The sequence below is a fragment of the Alternaria viburni genome, assembly GCF_023758015.1.
Source record: "Alternaria viburni strain BMP 2772 chromosome Unknown scaffold_17, whole genome shotgun sequence".
NCBI lineage: Eukaryota > Fungi > Ascomycota > Dothideomycetes > Pleosporales > Pleosporaceae > Alternaria > Alternaria viburni.
Window position 1 is genome coordinate 428,132 of NW_026055786.1, and position 22,321 is coordinate 450,452.

Consider the following 22,321-nt stretch of genomic DNA (forward strand, 5'->3'; position numbering starts at 1 on the left):
GCACGTTCATACTAGATGCTGTCAAAGACTTGAAAGCAGCTAATGGTAGACTCAAGTGAACTATGGATGGCAAGTAGCTACTCTTGGAGTGCCGATGATTGGAACGAGTGGAAAGGGTGAGTTCTCATGATTCCAAGAAGATGTAGCTTCACGGTGAGCAATAGCTTACAGACACAGTTTGAACGAAGAACTGGAAGCATTATACGAATCACACTCAAAAGCCTGGAACAAACTTTACTACGCCAGAATGCACGACCGTCTACCGCGCGAGATCCGAGATATGATCAATGCCGAATTCTGGGATGAAGACTACTTGAAAGGCTTTGAAGGCTTTGAGGTAGCCTGGAACGCTAAGGAAGAACCCACGCATTACCACCGTCCGGGGGCCAATCGTATTCTGCGCATCTCACATGTCGTCCTACCAGATTACGTAGGAGCCGAAGCGGCGAAAGAGAACCTCCAAATGTGGTATGAGAACTACGGAGCCATGAATTCCGGCCACTGCACCTGGCTCGTACTCGGCAGCCACAACATAGGTGAACAGCTAACAAGAGCTATTTGCAAAGATACTTTCGGGGTTGGCTTGGATCCTGCCACTGCTCTCCGAAAGATGGTTATCGAAATTCCCGACACCTCTCTCGTGCTAGGCCACGAGCACTCCGACTTTAAAGACGCTACCTCACGTCAGAACGCGCTCAATCTCCTTCTTCGCATCAAGAAGAAGAAAGGATTCAAGCTCGAAATCAGAATCTACCACGATTGCATTCGTCTCAAGATGTGGCCTGAAATCCTTGGTCTCCTGCAACCCATCGTTAAGGTATTTGAGCAGGAAGGAGCCCACGTCAGTGTTCAGTCTGACTATGATCCTATGCGCACGGATTCCATGGATGAGGACCCGGGTGTTAATACTGATATGGAACACCTGATCAGGACATACGATCCGGCGACTTGGGAGCAGAGCATGAAGCCGGGTTTAATCGATTATTTTGAAGGGGTAAGACGGTTGCAACTCATCTATATGGTAATATCTGATAAACGGTTTAGATTGGCGATGAGTATCTCAGACCATGGCACCGTTACTATCGGAGCGAAGAAGACAATCCAGGCTCTGATCCTGTTGTCGCTGCCTGGCAACAATCTGTTGCGCCTTATGGTAGGCGGTAAGAGGGGTTTACTTCGCTTGGGAGGAACGATGCGTGGCTATCACTGCGCGGATACATGCCAATCTAAGATTTTAGAACCACGTACAAATGTGAAAAGATTCGCACATGCTGCGTTCAATAATCGTGAGGCCACCCATGAAGTACGTTTAAGTGGGGCAAACCGCGAATCTAGCGCGACTTCGCCTTACGAACATGATGATAATCTACACTTCACGACTTCCGAAGGAGAGTAAACACTTTTGACTCAGACTGCCAGCTTTTCTTCTTTCGCGCGATACCACCACCATGAAAAGTTCACATGACTTGGAACAAGACGTGCGCGATACGTGTAATAGACTGTTCATGTTCGTATCTCCACTCTCATACACTGCTGCCTGGACTGCAGAGAAACTGACCTGCCCAACTAGCTTGAAACGCGCAAAGGCTGCTGCAGAGAAGAGGGAGCGTACAGCAGCAAAACATGAGTGGCTATCAGCAACAGAGAAGAAGACGGAAGTGCAGGCGTACGTGACCGCTAGCTCTACGCAACTCTTCAGCGCTGACGTTGCCTTGTCCATAGCGAGCTCGATGCATCCTGTGAGCAGTTATCAAAAGCTTGGAACATGTTATGTTCTGCTAGGATGCAAGAGCTACTGCCTATCGAGCTTCGCGAGATGATATATGCACAAGTCTGGAATGTGGAGTATCTCAACTCCACAAGGCAGCCAAGACAGCAGTCCGGTCCTCCCGGCCACTCCGATCCGAGGTGCCATACACATGTCGTTCGGCCCAACTTCATGGGCAAAGAGACAGCCCTGGAAATGGCGCGGGCATGGTACGAAGCAGCATCTACACTTACACCAGACACCTTCACAATCTCCGATACCCGGGAGTTGATCCAACAAACCATATGTGAAGACCTGTTTCAAGTCGGCCTAGACCCAGCAACCGTCCTCCGGACTCTCACCATCGATTTCAACGAAACCACGTCTAGGCTCGCTAGTCCGTATTGCAAGTGGCCAGACGCAGATACACGTCGGAAGTCTTTTGATCTTCTCCACCGGCTCAAGAAGAAAGCTGGTTTCCGACTCAACTTTCGTATATGCGCTCCCAAGTTCCGATTGAACTGCTGGCCCGACTTCTTCGATCTCATGCAACCAATAGTCAAGACCTTCGACAATGACGGAGTCATCGTCGACGTCCAGGCTATTCATTGTAGTCGGGGCCCTCATCCGATGCCATATGCCTATGTGGACCTCAACAAAATCGTGAGAGGCTATGATCCAAACACATGGAAGCAGGGCGTAATCGAATATCTGGACTCGGTAATACTGGCCCTCTCATGCCGAGTTCATCTCATCTTCATGCAAGTACGGCGCTAACAAGCAGAGTAGATCTGTGACTGTCGCATTAGGAATCAGGACAGACATTATCGAGGGGAGGACGAGCCGGATTACAATCCAGACGATGGGCAGGAGGATTATTGGAACTGGGATTTGCTCGAAGACACAGGTTTACGACCTTCTGATTTGGATAGGGGGTTGTCGAGACAGAATTGTGGTTGTGATGGCTCCGGGAGGCGCAGGTCGTTTAAGTCAGGCTTATAAGTGGTACGCGATGTTGGAGCTGTCATAAAGCTGTAGGCTGCAGGGAAGTCCTAGAAAGGAAGGCGGGGACGTAAACGTTAATGGATGGATGCGGAGTCTCCTTCGGTAGTTGCAGCTTGCTGCGCTTCAAGGTTGTTGCAAAAACAAGGGATCGGAATGTTCCGAGGCTGCCGCTGTGCCGCATGCCCGCAGTTGACAAACGTACAATAATCCCAACCCTTAACATCTTGACCTCCCCCGAGCGCCATACGTCTCACACTCCCCACGCTTCCCACAGTGTGAGCTCATCGCCATATACAGCCGCAACAATGGATACAGACCTGGAATCAGCGCTGGACTGTCTGCGCGAGTGAGACGGACTATTCGGCCCCACTTCGCTCTTGTGCTAACGAGCTGGCAGCATCAAGCGGAAGGACCTCGATGCTCAGAAAGAGTATGTGAATTCCAGAAATTCTCCAATCTCTAAAACTGTACTAAGAACTGCGTCAGGGTCAACTCAGTCAAAGATGAAATCGTAGCTACTAATGCAAAGCTCGATGCGTTACAGAAACAACGCAAAGAGATGACGAAAAGGAAGATTGATGCGCTTCTCCGGTAAGTGCATAGAGCTCGGAAACTTGACATTATCCCCAGCTTAATGTAATTCTACCCACCAGGAATCTTCCGTCAGCTATCCGGCGGTACTCTGCAGCCTGGAGTCTTCCATTCTTCGAAATGTTCCAACAACGTCTACCCCGCGAGCTCCGAGATATGGTCTATGCGCACATCTGGGACAGTAAAACTCTGGCCGATACAAACAGAAGTATGATACCCATCATGGACTCTCGTTGCCGGAGTTTGCGGCAAGACTGCAAGAAAGCCATGACGACGTTCGTCGAATCGGATGCGATTGACGGCTGCCATCACAACCTGGCACCATACTTTATAAAGCCAGTTTTCGTCGGGCAAGACTCTGCCCTTGAAATGATCGAAGCTTGGTATAGTCGCTTGGCTCGCGGCAACGACTACTATGCAATGGGAATACATGTGACTGACATACCGTCTTTCCTTCATCAAGACAAATTTCATGTTGGCCTGAAGCCTGCAGCTATTTTGCGAAGGCTAGCTGTCGTTTTGAACGCTGATTCAACAATCGCGATCCTCGAAGAAGAATCAGACGGCGAGCATGTTTATAAGCTCCACTTCAAAAGGCTTCTGTCCATCGAGAAGAAAAGGGACTTCACGCTGACTCTTCGGGTCCTCCAAAAATACATTAGGCTCAACGTTTGGCAGCGGATCTTCGACACATTTAGGGATACAGTTGTCAACTTTGAGAAAGCGGGAGGTCGTGTGCGGGTCCAGTTCGTGTACGACAGCTTCTACCCACGTCGAGTACCGAAGTATGATATGCTCCCCGCTCTGAGACATCCAGAATCCAACTGGCGAGAGGATGCAGTACGCTTCTTTGACAATGTAAGATCTTCCCGTCATCCATATCCTACTCACTTCATCTGACCATATGCGTGAACCAGGTTACACGTCTGTGCGACATACACAGGGCTTATCGTATCGAAAACAACGACGATTATGACCCCACTTCACGTCCCGAAGATGGCGATACTCCTTACGGGACGGATGAAGACATCTACAGCGATGAAGGCGATAGCGATGACAGTGTTGAAAGGTATCGCCATGATGGTCGAGGAAATTATCCAGGTGCAGTGTCTTCGCCACGTCAGTACGGAAGTGACCTCATACAATGGAAGAACGACTTGCTAGAGGATCTCGAAATGGAAGAAAGTGAGGCAATCAAAGACATGTACGAATACTGGGAGAGCTTCGACGCGCCCAGCTGGGTGGGCGCCTCCTCCGAGTCTGAGCACGTAGATGGACCTGGGTACGACCCAGATTCAGGTTCCGATTGAGAAGGCCGGAATAGCATCACGTGATTACTTATCTCACTCGGGTTTACTACCCTTACTAGTTAGCTCCTCAGTCATTTCAATACATATGATGCTACATAAATCTCTCGCAACCATCAGACGTTCGTGAACACTGACATATACCATGTTGTATGGATGATATACTGCGGCCATCTTAATAGTGCAGGGATTCGGATCTTCGGAATGCTAGCCGGTCCGATGCCACTAAAGCGCGAGCGCCTATCCACCGTGCCACCTCATATTCTTAGCGACAAGACTTCAACCCCCAAGGTTCATCCGCATTGATCACGCCACCCAAAAACAGCCATGGAGAGAGCAGCTATGATCGATTGGAAGCTATCGGCTGAGTCCGCAGTGCAGCGGCTTCGCGCGTAGGTCTTTGGGCCCTGTCAGCACCTCATGTCAGATCAGTTCTAACGTAGTTGCAGCATCAAGGGTATGGAATTAGACGCGAACGATACGTACGCAAAGCTCCTAGAGCTTCACTGGTGCACCTTGTGCTGAATCCTCCCAGAATTCGTACAGCTACGCGAACTATCTCAGCATTGAGAAGGCAGATCAAAGCATTAAAAATCGAAGAAGCAAGAGCGCGACAGCGCAAGAGAGACGTCCGGCGCGAGTAAGTCTTGATCTCTATGAACTCGAGCAAAGACCTCATACAAGACTCCAACACAGACACCTTCCGTTAGCTCTCTCGGCGTTCACCGCCTCATGGAGTCGCCCCTTCTTCGAGCAAATGCAACGGCGTTTGCCTCGTGAAGTTCGCGACATTGTATACGCATACGTCTGGGACGACAAGACACTGAAAGATACTCGTATAACATATCATCCTAAGTGGAATTGCTCTGGGGGCGACATAGATTGCGACACTCTAGTAAAAACGCATCACCCGGGAACAGTGGACAGCTGCCCTAAACATGGACAAATTCCATACTTTATGAGACCTGGATTCGTAGGGGATGCATCGGCCTTGGAGATTGTCGAATTCTGGTACAAGTCGATCTCAAGAGTAAAACCCGACATATGGGAATTACGAACCACAGACGAACTCGACTACGTTATCCGTGGCGACGCCTTCTCTGTCGGTTTGGATACTACAACTGTTGTGCGCAAGTTGACACTCAGGCTTACTACCGACGGATTCCTAAGGAACAAGGGCAAGGACACCAGCGAATCGAAACGAACTGTCGACGCGCTGCTCCAGATAAAGAATAAGGTGAATTTCAAACTAAGGCTGCGGTTGGAGCAGTCATACCTCCAACTCAATCCCTGGTTCACCGTCTTCGACATCTTCCGACCCATGATCGAGAAATTTGAGGAAGAAGGCGCGGACGTAAGGCTGCTTCTTGTCTACGCCCAAGATCTTAAACCGAAATTGGTGTTCAACATGCTCCCCGCGTTGAAGAATCCCGAATCCAACTGGAGAGAGGAAGCCGCTCGTCACTTCGACAGTGTAAGCACACTAATTCTACATCGCTTGCTGCCTCACACATAGTGACTTACAAACATATAGGATTCCCGCGTACGCGAGCATCACAAACACTATCGCATCGAAAACGACGCGGACTACGACCCGCGGGAACTTAAGAGCAGGGACTACAGCGAGGATGACTGGGAGTCAGACGATTACCTAGGCTATGAAGAAACTGACTCTGACCGCGATGAACATGGCAAATCTATTTCTCCGGAACCTCCATGGACCCCTTATGAGCCGCCGCGATATTATGGAACTATGTTTAGAGAGGATCAGATTGAAGAGGGGTATGAGCTGGATAGCGCGAGTGAGGGGGATGACTAGAAGGCAGGAAGCTTGTCAATTTGTTGAACTGGGCAGCATTGCTCGTGAAGCTTTAGTATCTTTACAAGAGCTGCGTTCACTATAGATATGTACTTTCTGAAGATACGAGGAAGAAGACATTACCTTGCCCGATTGTGATCAGATACAACATCGTAAGAATAATAACGCATGTCAGCCAGCGAAGTAGCGCAGAGATTCCCGACGTCATGTCGTCGCAACGCTAGCTGTTCCGACGCCACTAGAGCGCCTTCCCACCTCATGTATCCAGCCACCGTGCGTCAACTTCCATATTGCACTCACCCCGATCAGGCTGTCTAAGTCCAGCCACGGAGACGGCAATGACCGATGATCCAAAGCCACTGGAGGAGCTCAGCCCACGGACGCGCATCCGACGTGAAAACGAAAGATTGCGTAAAAAGTAAGCTCTACAAGCTCAGTAAATCGTGACGTTGATCTGATATGACGTCTACCAAATAGGTACCGTCCCTTGGTGAAAGCGATATGCCGTGTCTGCGCAACATGGAACCTTGCTTTTTGCGAACAAATGCAAGCGCGTCTCCCCTTGGAACTGCGCAACATGGTGTACAAGCATGTATGGGACGCGCCTACACTTCAATCAACACAAGGTTCAATGGCCTACCTCGTCTACCGCCGGTGTAGAGGCGCACGTAAAGGCAAGGAAGAAGAATGCCAAAAGGTGGCTTCGACGTACGAGCCAGGCACAAGATACACCTGCTACCTGCATCCCTGCTACCTGCATACCTGGACCCCTTTCTTCGTCAGGCCGGGATACGTGGGCCAGGAAACAGCTCGAGAGGTTGTGGAGGCGTGGTACAAAATCATCGGTACATGGTGGCCTAAGATGTGGAACATAGGGGACCTTATTGAGCTTCAGCACATTATACGCAGGGACGTGTTTTTCGTTGGCCTGGATCCATGGAAGTTTCTTCGCACTCTGACGCTTGACCTCCATATTGAGAGTCTCTTCACGAGTCGTGACGGCGAGTCGACTCAGGAATGCATCGACTCGCTCCTCAGCATCAAGCGCAAAACCGACTTCAAATTGATCATCCAATTGAGGCAGAGGAACATCAGCTTCAACTCATGGTCTACGGCTTTCGATGCGCTCCGGCATGTGGTCACTGTGTTTGAGGGCGAGGGCGCACACGTTGAAGCTACTTTTACCTACGACAAGGAAAGTCTCTGTCCGAAGATTACCTGGGACTTGCTTCCTGCGCTGAAGAGTGGCAATGACGACTGGCGCGCTGAAGCAGAACGTTATCTGAACTCTGTAAGTGCTCCTCATCACTGTCATCATATATACATACATACTAACACGGCTCTTCAATCCAAACAGGACAGCCGGCTTCGCTCACGACACAAGGTCTACCATCAAGCTAGCAACGTAGCGGATGTAGAACATTCCGACGAGTCGGAGTACAATCCTGATGACGATGTCGAGCCCGATGACGATGTCGAGTCCAAGGAACAGAATCTACGCGATAACAGCGACTTCAACATGTACAGTTTCATCAACGCTCTTCCGCATTTGGGTCGGGGAGACCCTTTTTACGGGACCTATCTTGAACCGAGTGACTTCAAGCCTCCTCCTCCTCCCAAAATACGCCGGCCGGCGTGGGAAGAACATCTACTGTGGAACGAATAAGGTCCTTGTGCGGAACAAAGCGGTGGTCATGGTTGAGGCTTTTAAGTCGGACGCATATGTTGGAAGATGAACTTATCACATAAACACTACATATATACAACAAGGCATCAACACCCGTCAACACCTATAAACCTCCCCCTCTTACACTCCTCCACATCTACAACTTACTCCCACCCCCCATAAGTTCCGCACCAGCCCCACTAATAGCCAGCTTACCCGTCTCCTTAACCTTAGTCTGGAACAGCACGGTATTACCAACCTTCCACATCTCGGTAATCAGTGTCTGACCCGGCAGCACAACACCCGCAAACCTAACCTTGATGTTCTTGAACGGGCCATACGTCTGCAGAACGTGCTTGCCCGAGATACCAAAGCTGCACAGGCCGTGCAGAATGGGTGTGGGGAAGCCGCCAGCTTTGCTGAACTGGGGGTCGATGTGTAGGGGGTTGAGGTCGCCGGAGAGACGGTAGATAGCAGCTTGCTCCTCGGTTGTGCGTTCCTCGACGACGGTGTCGGGGGCGCGTTCAGGTGCCTTGTGGATCTTTGTTGCGGCGCCGCGGTCAGCACCCTTCTTCTGGCCGCCGAAGTTGCCAGAGCCGCGGATGAAGACTGTGCTTTCGTTGTAGAAGATCTCCTCGCCCGTCTTTGCGTCTTTGGTTACGCTTCCGTATACGACGAGCCCTGCGGCGCCCTTGTCTACGACCTCGACTAGCTTGGGTACGGCGACGAGCTTGGCTTCGGTGGGGATGGGGAACTTTCGGATTTCGAGGAATTGCTCGCCATGGAGGAGCATGCGCGGGTCGAAGTTGGGGACGATTTCGTCGAAGGAGAAGGGGGGTTCGGCGTTGAAGGGGGGGACGACACCGAAGGTGGGGATGACTTGGAAGTTCTCGTCGCCTTCGTAGACGAAGGGCAGGTCGGTGCGCTTGGCGCCGATTCCCAGGTCTGCAGATGGTGTTAGTTGTAGTTACTCATACGGAATGAGGCTGACTTACTGTAAAGAATGACATCCCTCTCGGTGTACTCGAAGGGTGTGCCTTCAGCCTTAGCAGCCAAGGCCTTCTTCTGAGCCTCGAGGACCTCCTCGTTGCTCTTAGTAGGCTTCTTCTCCTTCTTGCTCTTCTTGCTCGTGTTCTCCATGTTCGCCATGATAGACTTGAGACCGCTAGCGTTGTCGAAGGGGTGGTCGGCACGGCCGTCGTCGAAGTTGGTAATGCGTTCCCATTGGGAGAGAACAGCCTCGGGAGTGAGCTTGACGTCCACGGGGAAACCGTGTCCGCCAGAGCGTTGCCACCTGGTCGCCGCAAACCAGCCAGAACCCATCTCGTATAGGCCACCTGTTGGCTCGGGAGCCTTGTCGGAAACGAGAAGAATGACGAGAGGAGCGTTATAATCGGGCTTGAGGGCCTGTACAACCTCTTCAGGAAAGATGCTGCGGGTCATCTGAGTGCCGGCGTTGGGAGCAACGGTGTTGACGAAGATGTTGTTCTTCTTGCCCTCAAGAGCGAGGGACTTCGAGAAACCGAGGATACCGCACTTCGCTGAGGCGTAGTTCGCCTGGCCGAAGTTGCCGTAGATACCACTGGTAGAAGTGGTGTTGAGGATGCGGCCGTACTTCTGCTTGAGCATGTAAGGCCAGGCGGCCTTGGTGCAGGAGTAGGTACCGAACAGGTGAACCTTGTGGATGATATCCCACTGCTCGTCGGTCATGTTGGCAAACGCCTTGTCGCGCAAGATACCAGCGTTGTTGATCAGGATGTCGATGCGGCCATACGTCTCAATGGCGGTCTTAACGACAGACTCGCCGTCCTGAACATCGCCCTTGTTGCCAACAGCCTCTCCACCAAGCTTCTGGATCTCCTGGACGGTGTTGTCGGGGTTCACAAGATCGTTCACGACGACCTTGGCACCACGCTTCGCCAACTGCAAGCAGTAGATGCGACCGAGACCAGCACCTCCACCAGTGACAAGAGCGACCTTGCCCTTGAAGTCAAGGGGCTCGCCCTTGGGGTTGGGTGGCAGCTGGTTGGCATGCTCGAGGAGCTCAAGCGCGTTCGCCGGGCCTTGTGGGTGTTCAGCCTTGGAGAAGTCGACAATATCCTTCCACTTGGCTGGAACAGCTTCGGGTGTGAGGGTCTCGTCGGCCTTGAACAGAGCACCAGATGCTCGCTCCCATCGTAGCTTGGCAACGTGACCCGCGCCCGCCTCGAAGATAGCGCCAGTCTCGGTGGACGACTTGTGTGTAAGGACAGCGACGAGCGGGACAATCCACTCAGGCTTCATCTTCTCCAAAACATCCGGAGGCATGACGGTCTCGGTCATTCGGCTGGCGGCGATCGGGGCGACGACGTTGCAGAGGATGTTGTACTTCAAGCCCTCCTTTGCGAGTGTCTCGGTGAAACCGACAAGAGCGAGCTTGGCAGCTGTGGAAGTTAGCAGACGTCGATTTCTTCACAAAACGCAAGTGCATACCAGAGTAGTTCGTCTGTCCGAAAGATCCGAAAAGGCCCGCAGCGGACGCGGTGCTGATCACCCTTCCGTACTTCTGTTTCCTGAAGTATGGCCACGCGGCATGCGCGCACTTGTATGCTCCGTAGACATGGACCCGGTAGATCAGATCCCAGTCTGCCTGCTTCATGTTCTTGAAGCTGACATCGCGCAAGATACCCGCATTGTTGATGAGGATATCAATGCGCCCGAATGTGTCGATAGCAGTCTTGATGATGGACTCTCCGTTCTCGACCGAATCGTAGTTGGCGACCGCCTTACCGCCAGCGGCGCGGATGGTGTCAACGACCTTGTCTGCGGCCTGTCGGGTGAATTAGCTATGAAGGAGGATCTTTTGCTGGGATGACATACCGCCGAGCCCGCGCCCTCGCCCTTGAAGCTGCCACCCAAGTCGTTCACAACGACGTTCGCGCCGCGACTGCCGTAGAAGACAGCGTACTCGCGACCGAGACCACCACCCGCGCCCGTGACGACAACGGTCTGGCCGTCATATCGCAGCTCCTGCGCAGCCATGATGTGTTTTCTGTGCTGTTCGAAGAGGCTACCCCTTCGTTGTTTCGCGGAAAGAAGTTGCGCTTGAGGAATCTCCTATGCAAGCAAGCAACAAAGGTATTTGTAAAGTCAAATGGGTATCAGCAAAGATCCCACGATAGAAAAGTGTATGATATGGAAAGTGTGAGGATGAGAGGATAGGTGGCTGGATGCGTGGAGGATGGCACAAAGTAAGGTCGTTCGCGATCTGACCCGGTCGTGTCTCATGAAAGCAGCCGAGCTGTTGATGATGACGAGTTACCTCGGTCCCGACGGCAGTTGGTCATGTGTGGGGATTGCGCACCGTGCACCTCACGCTTTCACATGTCCGCGTCTTGCTCCCCATCATCAGCTGAACGAGTCCGGGGTATCACATGATAGTGATTAGAAGGTGCGCAATCTCACACTCGCATATTCAGAGCGTGCAGTCTTGGCTGGACAAGTTCGATGAGATGATGATTCTTGAGCGCATGTGGGGCTGCGAGATGCGCCGCGTGAGGCCCGAACACGTATCGTACGCGTCCTAGATATCACGATATTGTGGTGCATTGGAAACGGAACAGATGCGATGGCGGATGTGTCTTTCCATTATAGTTGTACCATGCACTGGAAGTGACCGGTTGTTCTTCTTGGTCATGTCACCAAAAGATGGGCGTCCTACCCGAAAAATGCACCGAATGAAGCACTAGCAACGTTAGTATATCCAGTACAGAGGAGCTCGTAGACCTCTTCGTGCTGCGTGATGGCGTTCTGATTGACTTCAATCTACTAAACGACGCTGAATCAGATAATGTAGAGCCTGCTGCTGAACTTTGGACTTCAAATCCGAGCGCGAGCCCACAAGATCAAGAACTTTGGTCTTGTTCGAGGCCTGCTGTGCAAGCGCAGCAAGCCCGTGAAGTCAAATACCCACAAGCCAGGCCCAAACCTTATCACCCGACTAAGCACAGTCGACATCATCGATCCTTTGCAAACACGATTCTCCTCCAGGATCATTGCAACCCACTCAACATCTGCACTATGCCGAAGGCAACGCGGATCCAGACCCTCGTCGTCACCGCTTGTTACCCGCCATTTGCTCGCTCGCTCGAAGTCAAGGCCGAGAGACTCCACAGCGCTTTCGTACATGAGCGTCCTGGGTACCATTCTTGCTACGCTGGCTCCCATCATGCGCGGTTCGGCCCGTTGGCGGACTTGACCGACGTAAGTATTCGCGTACCTACCTTACCGAGCGTTGAGATCTTCTGGAGTGCACCTATTACATGCCGTGTTTTATTACTGTCATTGAGTAGAGGTGTAAGGCGTCGAATTAGCGGAGTCAAAGATTTGTAGACACTGAGCAGGGGAATGTGCGCCGGACGCTACCATGACCGACATCACACCGACTACCACATGACGGATATTGTATAGTGAGGCAGACGACAATATTCTGCTCAGTTTGTGGCCGGAAATAAATTTCGCATCTCTTTGAGTCGCGTTTTTCGGTCGACACAGGTGCTCAAGAGTTTCTCGTAGGAACAAGCCGCGAATTCTTCCGGTGTAGGTGAAATTGTTGAAAGGTTTCTGCTTGTGGTGCCTATATGATACACTACTTTCTAATGCATCGGAGTCGATGACATAGCCGAATACGGAATGGGAAAAGCTCGCGAGGAGGCGTTATAGGAGTAGTAATCATCGTCGACATACCAGCCTCAAGAATCATATGGATGTAGATTTTCGATGTGCGATTGTGGGCACGAAAACCCCCACAGATGCGGGTGGGTGTAACCCGTGCGTCTCATCTTCCTTGCTTGGTCCGGGTCGGATGAACTTTGCTCTTGTCACGAAACAAATGCCTGTTGATTTCTGGTCGGAATCGACATCTGAAGGCTACGTTTTTGCTAGAACGCCTCTGGAATCAGCGTTATCCAGATTTTGGCGCCCCTGAGTGATCAAATGACAACGAGTGTCGCGTCAACAAACCGTATACATCTCGACAGGCCAAAAGTCGCGTGGGGGGCTTGGTCCGTCTCCGACGACTGTGCGTCTTTGCATACATGTGGAGTTTCCATTGCATCTATTGCATCCATCGAATGTGCGTGGGCTGTGATGCGGAGGTGTTGATTGGCTGTTTCCCTCACGAAACCATCGGCGCCGTGTGAAGTTGTCGTCCTTACGTTAAAGAAAGTCGGAGAATATTGCGCGGCATGCTCTCTGCCTAAACATGTAGCTGGCCGAGAGTAGGCTACACTAAGCCTATAGTTATCAACCGGCAGCTGTGATGTTAAGATCCATGGATTAATGAACGCACAGGGCAGCATGGTTGCAACACCTGGCCTGTCAACCATCGAAGATTCTGATAGTCGTGGCGACAATGGGAACCCCTAGGCGCTGCGTCCAGTCATAACGTACACGTCCAACAGCCACAGGAATGACGTTGTGGCTTGGCTTTGATGGGCCTGTATCCCGAGGCCATGTCAGCGGTGTCGTTTTTCGAGAAGACTGTCAGCGGGGCCATCCGTCCGGGCATGCACCACGTGCCCATCAACGACCGAATCTATACACTAGCGCAAGCAATGCTTGCCTTCACGGCGAATCGCTTCTGGTGCAGCGGAATTGCTTCCGGTGGCAGTTTTGTCTAACATGAGTAGCAGAGATGTCCTAGTGAAGAAAATCCAGGTAGGCGGAGGTGGGCCTCCCCCTGTCTCATCTGACGTTGAACACTTACCACATATGCCCATGTGTCAAGAATTGCAACGAGTCAGATACGAAATTTGATGATGCTTCGTAGCAGTATGACTGTGAAGGCCTTCGGATGAGTCCTTTGTACGGGAGACGTGGACCCCTGATTGCCAGTCCGCAGTGGCGACACGCCTCGTTTTGATCCGACTCTTAGCGAGTAGGATGTTGAATGGAAGCAGTGAAACGATCTGCTCATCTTTCCGCCTTCCAAAACGGATATTGCTCCCGCCGATGCAGTAGCCTCCCTAGCTACATATGTCACCGAATCGTGGGGACTATCCTGATGCTCAGAAGCAAGCTGGAGAGATAGCGCCTGGTTTTATGGAGAGCGAATGTGATCAACCTTGGTCATTCGTGATTCGAGACTTGCGGCCACTTCGTCAGCCTGCTTTTAGTGACGTTTCCTCTCGCCACGATATCGGATAATTTTGCGCCTTTGCCGAGCTTGTTGCCAGCTCACAGCGATATGCAGATCGCAAAGTCTACAGCGTCGGGCTATCGTCGTGCTGTTTCCATGAGGTCCGCATCATCGCCATCATACACCACAACTCGTCTTGGGCCGCCCGTTCCATCGTTTATTATTGCCTGCGTATCCCGCCGTGTTCTTCGAGACGTGAGTGACAATGAGCGAAGATACAGAAACAGTTAGCGTCCACGGCCGAGAGTTCCAAAGAACATCCCTCGACGAGGGTGTCTACTACGCCCCGGTGGCCTTCGACGACCGCGAAGAGAGCAGACTGACAGCTCAGCACGAAGTTGTGTCCCGTATCTTCGGCGATGGACTGTTCTCCCCTCGAATACCAGTTGGGGAGCCCGAAGCGATATTGGAGTGTGGCTACGGCGGTGGAGACTGGGCTGTCCAATGCGCAGATGAGTTTGAGGATTGTGAGGTGCGTACTTGACCCCTTGACAGCCATATAAGATGAGATTGGTACTTCCAATGTGGCTCGTATCGATCGTAGCGTGTTAACAGTCTCAGGTAACTGCTCTTGATATCTTCCCCATGTGAGTTAAGCCTGTACATAGGGCATATGCGGGTACGAAGACTGAGCAGTCGTCCCATGTCTAGGCAGATGGACCGACCCGAGAACCTAGACCTGGTCGCTCATAACCTCAACGATCCTCTTCGTGATCCCGAAATATTCAAAGCGAATCACTACGATCTCATCCACTCGCGGTTCGTGTTTCCAGGCATTAAGAGCGGCAGATGGAATGGATACATCAGAGATATGAGGTTATTGCTACGGCCGGGAGGTTGGGTGCAGATAATGGAGTATTTGCCGATTATCCAATCACACAATGGACGTCTTACGGACCAGAATGCTGTGCGAAGATGGTGGCAGGAATACCAGGGCGCCATGGCGGACATGGACCGTGACCCGCGGATAGGTCGACGATTGAAGCGGCTGTTGCTCGACAACAGATATCGAGACGTCGAAGTCGACATAGTGCAGCTTCACATAGGTGGCTGGTCGAAAAGTAAGTCTCCCTTTGTGTTCCGACGTTGAATGTTGTCCGATCGTGGGAGGGAATGGATCTTTCACTGCGGTTGACCATCAACCAGTACTCCGAAACATCCTACTGAAGAGCAGTACTGACAGTCGATATACAGATGAGACCCAAGCTAGCATCGGTAGAGACTCTGTCGAAGTACGTATGCGTCCCAGTTGTAGAAGGTGGGTATGTGCTGACTACGCGTCATCCGTCCAGATGATTGGTGACCTCCTTGAGTCACTTGGGCTGTGGCCGTTCACATCGAAACTGGATTGGACAGCTGCGCAGTTCGAAGACCTTATGCGGGAAGTTCGTGCAGAGCTCCAGAATGTGGAACTGAACCTATACATTGAGTTGTAATGATGACCCGTCCTGTTTTATGGAGTATGTCTAATCCGCTTCTAGGTATGTTGCCAGGGGCCGGAAGAGCACTCGGTGATATCGTGTGCGTTGCCTCGCATCAATGTGGGCTACATAGCGTATAGCAGATGCCGCAGGACGTATGATAGTGCAGCTTGTGCACCCACGAGGTGTAGAGGGTCGGTCGACATAGGCGGTAGAAAGAGATTCTTCCTGTAGTAGTCAGACTTGTATGCTCAGATTCGGGTAGTGAATGCGATTGTACCTTATCCAGTAGCTGTCAACAGGCTGCCTCCAAACTAGCCGGGCTGATGTGCACTTCAAACGTCCTCCAAACATTCACAGTTCCAGGTCAGAACTTGTGGTGAGGGTTCCAGTCGTGCCTTCCGTTCCTTCAAGCTTCTCAACTCAAGGCAAACCAAAAGCACATTCGTCACTGCCTCCGGCCAAGAGACGGCGCCGATTGCAGGAGCTATTCCTTTGGTCGACGCAGCGGTGCTGCCGTGCTATGCCATCACGCATCTGTCGAGTTGATGACAAGGAGACCGGCGCGTGGTTGTAGCATCGTGGAAGCTGTCTCCATTGCAAATAGTCAGCTCCAGACCGCGATGAGGGACTGCTGGTCAAACAGAAGATGGGGCGAATCGGTAGATGGTATGCAGCAGGGGAGCACAGCATCGGCACGGGTGCTGCGATACATGCACAGATGGAATGAGGATGAGAATTTGGAAAGGTAAAGAGGGTCAAACACACGAGGGAAGGTGGGGCGACTGAACAGGGACCAGGCTATGTGACGCTAGAGGCCCTGAAGAGTGAGGGTTCGTCGTGAGGAAGGAACCACCACGCTCAACACCACCTACGTCAACCGTCGAGATTGCGTCTCTGATCCCACGGATCGAGAAGGAAGGGGCGTAAACACAGCCGTCCGATGCAAATGGAGTCTCATCGGTACCTCTCCCCTTGTCTGCAGCCCAGTTCCCCGACAGTCTGGTACCGAGATACGCGCTCTAATGGGGCGCTTTCCTGGCTAGACGCCAACGCCTTTGCGACTTCGCGACGAGACAGCCGAATGCCGCTTCATCGGCATCAAGTCCCCTCAATTGTGTCAGGCTTCGGCTTGCCGAAGTTTCCGCTACATGAAGTCTCTGCTTTCTCGCTACAAACTCTATACGGTGTTGTTCCCATCTCAGCACTACCGCTATCGACGTTGGACTATCGAGTGCTTTGATCCAATATGGTTAGACGCATCCACCAGCGATAGCCTGCCCAAGACGCGTGCACCGGGGAAGCGGGCACGGTCAAGGAACCAACGGCTTCGAGGCGAGACACCTCCATGTCAGTATTGGCGTGCACAAAAGTTGTCTCGTCAGAATGTCGATCCGCATTCAGTACACGATCTGAGCATCCTAGCGACAGATCGAAAATGTACCAGGAAAAACAAATCCTCGGCCTTCAGCTCCAGAAGAAGCATATAAAGACAACACACGATCGGGCCATCTTCCGATGAGACAGGCCAACACTTACTTGCGCCATTCTTTCAATGCACCCCCTTCCACGAAGTGTCCGAGCAAGAACTTCGACATTGGAATGTGCCCTTCGTACCTCCGCAGACTGTACACATGAACTAGTGTGAACGACATGCGGCATACAATAATCTCGCTCATCTCGCCGAACTCTGGTTCTCACTGCGATCCCGGGTTTTGTGCATCGAGACCTCGGCTGGAGGAACATTAAGCACGCTCGGCGGCAACCGACCGACACACCAGAACGTTATGAAGCAACAACGACGTCACTACACATCCCCAGATCTAGTCTGCCCCAGACCCACCGGCCACGTGTGATCTCAACGCATTCATGGATGGTCGCAACGGTGCCTTAGGATGACAATCCGGCGCGTAAATTAGCGATGACATATCGAGCATCACAGATCGAAAGCTGTCAGTCTATCGGTGATGAACATCAACACAAAGACAACGGTCAATGCGAGTTCATGTCGAAACTGCGACGTGCTTGTTATTGGCCCAGGTTTCAATCTCCGGTTCATCGACACCACCCTCCGATCGAACTGCACACCTGTTTAGCCTGATCCCAGACCGTCCACACCCGTAAAGCGTATAGCTCCCGCGACCGGCATCATTTCCATGAACAACCGGGCTCGCGTCCCCAATTTCCCCGCGTACCAGCTGCAATTAATCATGAAGTATTTGCCGACCTGGATTAGCCCCATGTATCGGCGGAAGGGAGTGGTTTAGTGCTTTGGAGAAGTCCCGCCCGCCTCCGCCTATTTAGCGATATAAGTACCTGTGTATTTCTCCGCGCAGATGTTATTACCGACAACCTGGCTGTCTCACAATGGTGTCTTCTTGGTCGATTCGATTGCTCGTCGCTAATTTAGCGATTACTGGGGGAATCGCAGGGGGCTGGCGCGATGGGAAGTTCAAGACGTTGGTGACGTTTGGCGATAGTTACACGGATGAGAACCGGCTGGGATACTTTATCAACAACAATGGTTCTGCACCACCTGTGGCATGGCAGCAACCTGTGGTAAGTCAATCATCAAATATACCTACCCCCCAACCCCTACTAAAAACACCAGGGCTTAGCAACAGCCTCGGGTGGCCTCTCCTGGGCGCGTTACGCCAGCATCTACTCCAAAACCAACCTCTACAACTACGCCGTCTCAGGCGCCGTATGCTCCAACGAAATAACACCCCGCTACTTCTCCGCCATCGACGCCCCCTTCCCCGACATCGCGGGCTACGAACTCCCCGCCTTCATCGCCGACTCCACGGCCACCACATCCAACGGCACGCAATTCTTCACCGGCAAGCCCTCCTCCACCGTCTACGCAATCTGGATCGGCACCAACGACCTCGGCAACGGCGCCTTCCTAACCGACAGCCAATCCCCGAACAAAACCGTAGCCGACTACATGGACTGCGTATATTCGCAAATCGACCGCCTGTACGAAAACGGCGGTCGGTATTTTGTTGTTATGAATCTTGCGCCGCTGAACCTGCTCCCTCAGTACCAACGACCCGGCGAAGGCGGCCTCCAATCAACGCAATACTACCCCGATACCCCCGGGAAAAACCTAACAGAAGTCCACGGCCGCATGCAAAACACAGTCGCAGCTCTCAACCAAGTCTACGCCTACCGCACGCCCTTTGCCGCGGAGATTGAAGAGCGCTGGGAAGATGCCAAGGTAGCTTCCTTTGACGTCAACGCGCTCATGACGGATATGTACTATAACCCATCTAGCTATCTGAACGGGACGGGCGCGCCGTTGAATGTCCAAGGAGTGGAGAGTCTGTGTGATGAGCAGGGAGGTAATTGTACGAGCACGGATAGTCCGGATAGTTTTATGTGGTTTGATCCGTTGCATCCGAGTGAGCAGACGAGTAGGGTAGTGGCGAGGGAGTTTGTGGGCGTGTTGGGCGGGAAGAGTCGGTGGGCTAATTATTGGGGGTGTTAGGAGTGTGTTGTTGAGGGGACATGTGGGCAACGTAATCAATATTGAAATGGTAATATACAATCTATGCTTGTCTTACAAACGTGACCTGTTGCTGTACCCCTCCTTTTCAAAACGTGAATACGCCAACCCGCTATGCTATGCCATGCCTATCAAAACAACAACCCACCCAACCCCATCCCGCTATGCTATTCAAACAACAATCCCCCTCATTCCAACCATCGTATGCAACCCCAGACCCTACCGCTAAATACTCCGACACCACCTCTCCAACCCCTTATCCCCACCCTTAACCCCCCTCAAAACCTCCCCCACCTCCTCCAAACTAATATCACACCTAACCATCCCAAACGCACCCACAGCCCCTCCCGTCAAAACCGGCATGCACAACCCCAACTCCACAAGCCCCTCCCACTCCCGCCTCGCCACATCCTTGCCCCACACTTTACTCGCACCACTGCTACTGCTCAGCCCGCCTGCCGCCGATTGAATGCGCGCGCGGCTGGCGAGGGTGACGTACTCGTCGTAGGCCATGTTGAAGTTGCACGTGTCGGAGTCGTGGATGATGTCTAGACGTGCGGCGGCGATGAGGAGGGAGAGGGAGAGCTGGGAGAGGGAGGGGATGAGAGTGAGCTTTGAGTCTGGGGACGAGAGGGTGGTGGTGGGTGTGAAAGGCGTGGTTGGGGAGAGGGTGGCGGTGGGGAGGAGAAAGGTGGTTAGGATTTTGGGGACGGATTTGCTGAGGTAGAAGGTTGGGGCTAGGTGTGTGGTTAGGAAGGTGGGGGTTGAGAAGAGTTTCTGAAGGGAGGTTAGCTGGGTTGTGGATGAATACTATGGAGGGTGGATGGGCTTACGGAGATGTTGTTGTTCCATTGGGATAGTGCGTCTTCTTTGGTGTCGCCCTTCTTCCCCTTCCTGGCTGGCGTGGTCTTGGTGCCACCTTCTAGTATACCTCTTTCCTCGACGCTCAGTTGTTCAGGTTGTATTAACAAACACGCTTTGCATGTTTCTTGGAACGCGGTAAATGTCGTTGCCAGTCTGAGATGCACGTAGCGGTGGCTGAAACGACTCTTGACACGCTTCTCGAGACTATTAGTCACGTCGATGCGTGTTGTCAGGCCCAAAACGGCGATAGGCGCTTTTCGTGACTGCGCGATGTCGAAGAGATTGTAGAGCAACGTCTGGCGGGGATGTTGAGCGAAGAGATCGAATTCATCCATGACGAAGACGACGGCTTTGGCGACTTCGTCAGTTACCTCACCAGTCTGTTCGGATGGGTGAGAAAGCAGAGCGAGCAGCGTCGCTAGCGTATCTGCGTAGTTCTTTCCTGGGCCGCTACCATCCTCCTCGATGTCCATCTCTTTCCCTAGCTGGCGCCAGATCTCACGGAGCGCAATCTTGTCGTCTGTGTGGACAAAGCCGTTGAGTCTGACAACGTGGTATTGGCCGCCGTTATCTTTGGAGACCTCAGAGAGGACTTTGTTGACAAGTGCCGTCTTTCCACTACCCCGGGCTCCGATGACAAGCATCGAGTTGCCCTCGCCAGCGGTGATAGTGTGCTCGACAAGTTGGTGCACAGACTTGTACTCTTCGTCTAAGCCCACCAAGGGGGATGGGCGTTTACCGGTAATACGTTCCATGACGATTGTCTTCAGTAGATCAAGTTCGCGGCCCGGTGCAATGTCGCTATAGATGGCCGATAGAGCGAGCTTCTCCTTCTCCTTCTGTGCTGATGTAGGCTTGTTGAAGGGACTGGGTTCTGTGGGATCCAGTAAACTGTCCAAGATGCTGTTCCCATCTACCTCCATATCATCCTCGTCATGGCCATTGACCTGTTCTTCCGCATTCGACCAGCGTTCCTCGTCGTTGTTGGCGATGTGATCGGTGCGGTTGAAGCGTCTCCGTGCACTAGCAGTAAGCTTCCTGTTGCTTGTGGGAGAGCCATCGCCGAGTTCGTCATCGCTTTCCGGTATGGTTGTTTGTTCTGCAGCTGGTTTTCGTCGCTTGGCGGACTTGGAAGGCGTGGCTGCGACTGCCTCTTCCGACTCGGGTTCTGTCGCTGCTGCCTTCTTTCGTGTACTGGTAGCCGGCTTTCGTACGGAGCGTGGCTTCGAGGTCTTAGCGGCTTTGGTTTCGTTCTGCAGCTCATCCGTCTCATCCTCCTCGGGGATAGGACTAGGGTCTCTCTTCTTGCGCGCACTCGCTCGTGGGGCAGCTGGTTTGCGCGCCGACGCTGCTGGCTTCCGTACAGGTTTTGCGCCTTTGGCAGGTGTGATGGCATCCGTCGATGCCTCTTTCAAAGCGGCCCGACTTGCGGCTTCCGCCTTCGTAGGTCGCCCCTTTCCTCGCTTCGGTGGAGTGTTTGTTTGTGTCTCCTCCTTGTCCTGCGCCGCGATTGGGGTGTTCTCTTTGAGCGCTTTTTGCGAAGGTTTGCGGACCCGCGTTGGTCGTGAGGATATTTCGACGTTCAATGCGCCCTCGATGTCATCGTAGATATCAATCTCTTCTTCTGCCGCACGCTTTGTCGCAGTGCCATTTGTTGCGCCCTTCAGCGCCCGGCCTTTACGCACTGGCGCTGGCTTCTTCTCCACATCCTGTACAGAATCGCCGTTCGTCTTCGTGGTGGTTCGGGCTGCGAGCCTGCCGGAGGCTTTTCTCGTTGACGGCTTTGTTGACGGGCTCGATTCGGTGCGCTTCGGGGTGTCGAGCTTTCTCCGCTTAGAAGATCGTGGCGATTCGTCCATGGCGGTAATTAGGGCGTTCTGTTATCGTGTATGTATAGTTGATGGCTGTTCGTTATTGGGAATGCATCGTGATGGTCGTATGCGCCAAACGTTTCGAGATGGTGAAAGCGCTGGTCAAGGCGCGTCCATCCACAAGTCGCGTCGCGCTACAATTCCGCTTCCCGCCCGGGCGCCCCTGCATCATCCCAAGAGTCATCCACCCTCGCTTCTCTATGTGGAAGACGAGCACCAAACACCACACCAGCTGACCGTCAGTACTAACCGTACAATCCATATCGGATTGGACATTAGACTGAGTCATCATGGCTCCGCGGTCGGACTCTTGTCGTGACTTTTGCGCTTTCCGACGGGCCCAG

General features: G+C 52.6%; 9 protein-coding genes across 9 annotated transcripts; 7 read left to right on the forward strand and 2 right to left on the reverse strand.

Moving 5' to 3' along the window:
- Window positions 1-247: 247 nt before the first annotated feature.
- J4E79_007758 (uncharacterized protein) lies at window positions 248-1,164 on the forward strand (the record flags this gene model as incomplete). The annotated part of the gene is made up of 2 exons (XM_049356621.1): window positions 248-994; window positions 1,045-1,164. 2 exons carry the CDS (start codon window positions 248-250, stop codon window positions 1,162-1,164), a joined length of 867 nt encoding a protein of 288 aa, XP_049208968.1.
- A 284-nt stretch (window positions 1,165-1,448) lies between these two features.
- Window positions 1,449-2,524, forward strand: J4E79_007759 (uncharacterized protein; the record flags this gene model as incomplete). Its single annotated transcript, XM_049356622.1, has 2 exons — window positions 1,449-1,666; window positions 1,783-2,524. 2 exons carry the CDS (start codon window positions 1,449-1,451, stop codon window positions 2,522-2,524), a joined length of 960 nt encoding a protein of 319 aa, XP_049208969.1.
- A 533-nt stretch (window positions 2,525-3,057) lies between these two features.
- J4E79_007760 (uncharacterized protein) lies at window positions 3,058-4,653 on the forward strand (the record flags this gene model as incomplete). Its single annotated transcript, XM_049356623.1, has 5 exons — window positions 3,058-3,098; window positions 3,150-3,182; window positions 3,239-3,343; window positions 3,850-4,201; window positions 4,261-4,653. 5 exons carry the CDS (start codon window positions 3,058-3,060, stop codon window positions 4,651-4,653), a joined length of 924 nt encoding a protein of 307 aa, XP_049208970.1.
- Window positions 4,654-5,608: 955 nt separating this feature from the next.
- J4E79_007761 (uncharacterized protein) lies at window positions 5,609-6,469 on the forward strand (the record flags this gene model as incomplete). The annotated part of the gene is made up of 2 exons (XM_049356624.1): window positions 5,609-6,124; window positions 6,185-6,469. 2 exons carry the CDS (start codon window positions 5,609-5,611, stop codon window positions 6,467-6,469), a joined length of 801 nt encoding a protein of 266 aa, XP_049208971.1.
- A 577-nt stretch (window positions 6,470-7,046) lies between these two features.
- J4E79_007762 (uncharacterized protein) lies at window positions 7,047-8,135 on the forward strand (the record flags this gene model as incomplete). Its single annotated transcript, XM_049356625.1, has 2 exons — window positions 7,047-7,760; window positions 7,827-8,135. The coding sequence occupies 2 exons, from the start codon at window positions 7,047-7,049 to the stop codon at window positions 8,133-8,135; spliced, it is 1,023 nt and encodes a 340-aa protein (XP_049208972.1).
- A 157-nt stretch (window positions 8,136-8,292) lies between these two features.
- On the reverse strand, window positions 8,293-11,156 carry FOX2 (bifunctional hydroxyacyl-CoA dehydrogenase/enoyl-CoA hydratase fox2; the record flags this gene model as incomplete). Its single annotated transcript, XM_049356626.1, has 4 exons — window positions 8,293-9,080; window positions 9,131-10,558; window positions 10,608-10,944; window positions 10,995-11,156. 4 exons carry the CDS (start codon window positions 11,154-11,156, stop codon window positions 8,293-8,295), a joined length of 2,715 nt encoding a protein of 904 aa, XP_049208973.1.
- Window positions 11,157-14,518: 3,362 nt separating this feature from the next.
- On the forward strand, window positions 14,519-15,749 carry J4E79_007764 (uncharacterized protein; the record flags this gene model as incomplete). The annotated part of the gene is made up of 4 exons (XM_049356627.1): window positions 14,519-14,785; window positions 14,969-15,374; window positions 15,508-15,545; window positions 15,606-15,749. The coding sequence occupies 4 exons, from the start codon at window positions 14,519-14,521 to the stop codon at window positions 15,747-15,749; spliced, it is 855 nt and encodes a 284-aa protein (XP_049208974.1).
- A 2,352-nt stretch (window positions 15,750-18,101) lies between these two features.
- J4E79_007765 (uncharacterized protein) lies at window positions 18,102-19,154 on the forward strand (the record flags this gene model as incomplete). Its single annotated transcript, XM_049356628.1, has 3 exons — window positions 18,102-18,293; window positions 18,346-19,084; window positions 19,147-19,154. The coding sequence occupies 3 exons, from the start codon at window positions 18,102-18,104 to the stop codon at window positions 19,152-19,154; spliced, it is 939 nt and encodes a 312-aa protein (XP_049208975.1).
- A 527-nt stretch (window positions 19,155-19,681) lies between these two features.
- J4E79_007766 (uncharacterized protein) lies at window positions 19,682-21,965 on the reverse strand (the record flags this gene model as incomplete). The annotated part of the gene is made up of 3 exons (XM_049356629.1): window positions 19,682-19,697; window positions 19,742-20,019; window positions 20,076-21,965. 3 exons carry the CDS (start codon window positions 21,963-21,965, stop codon window positions 19,682-19,684), a joined length of 2,184 nt encoding a protein of 727 aa, XP_049208976.1.
- Between the last annotated feature and the right edge of the window lie 356 nt (window positions 21,966-22,321).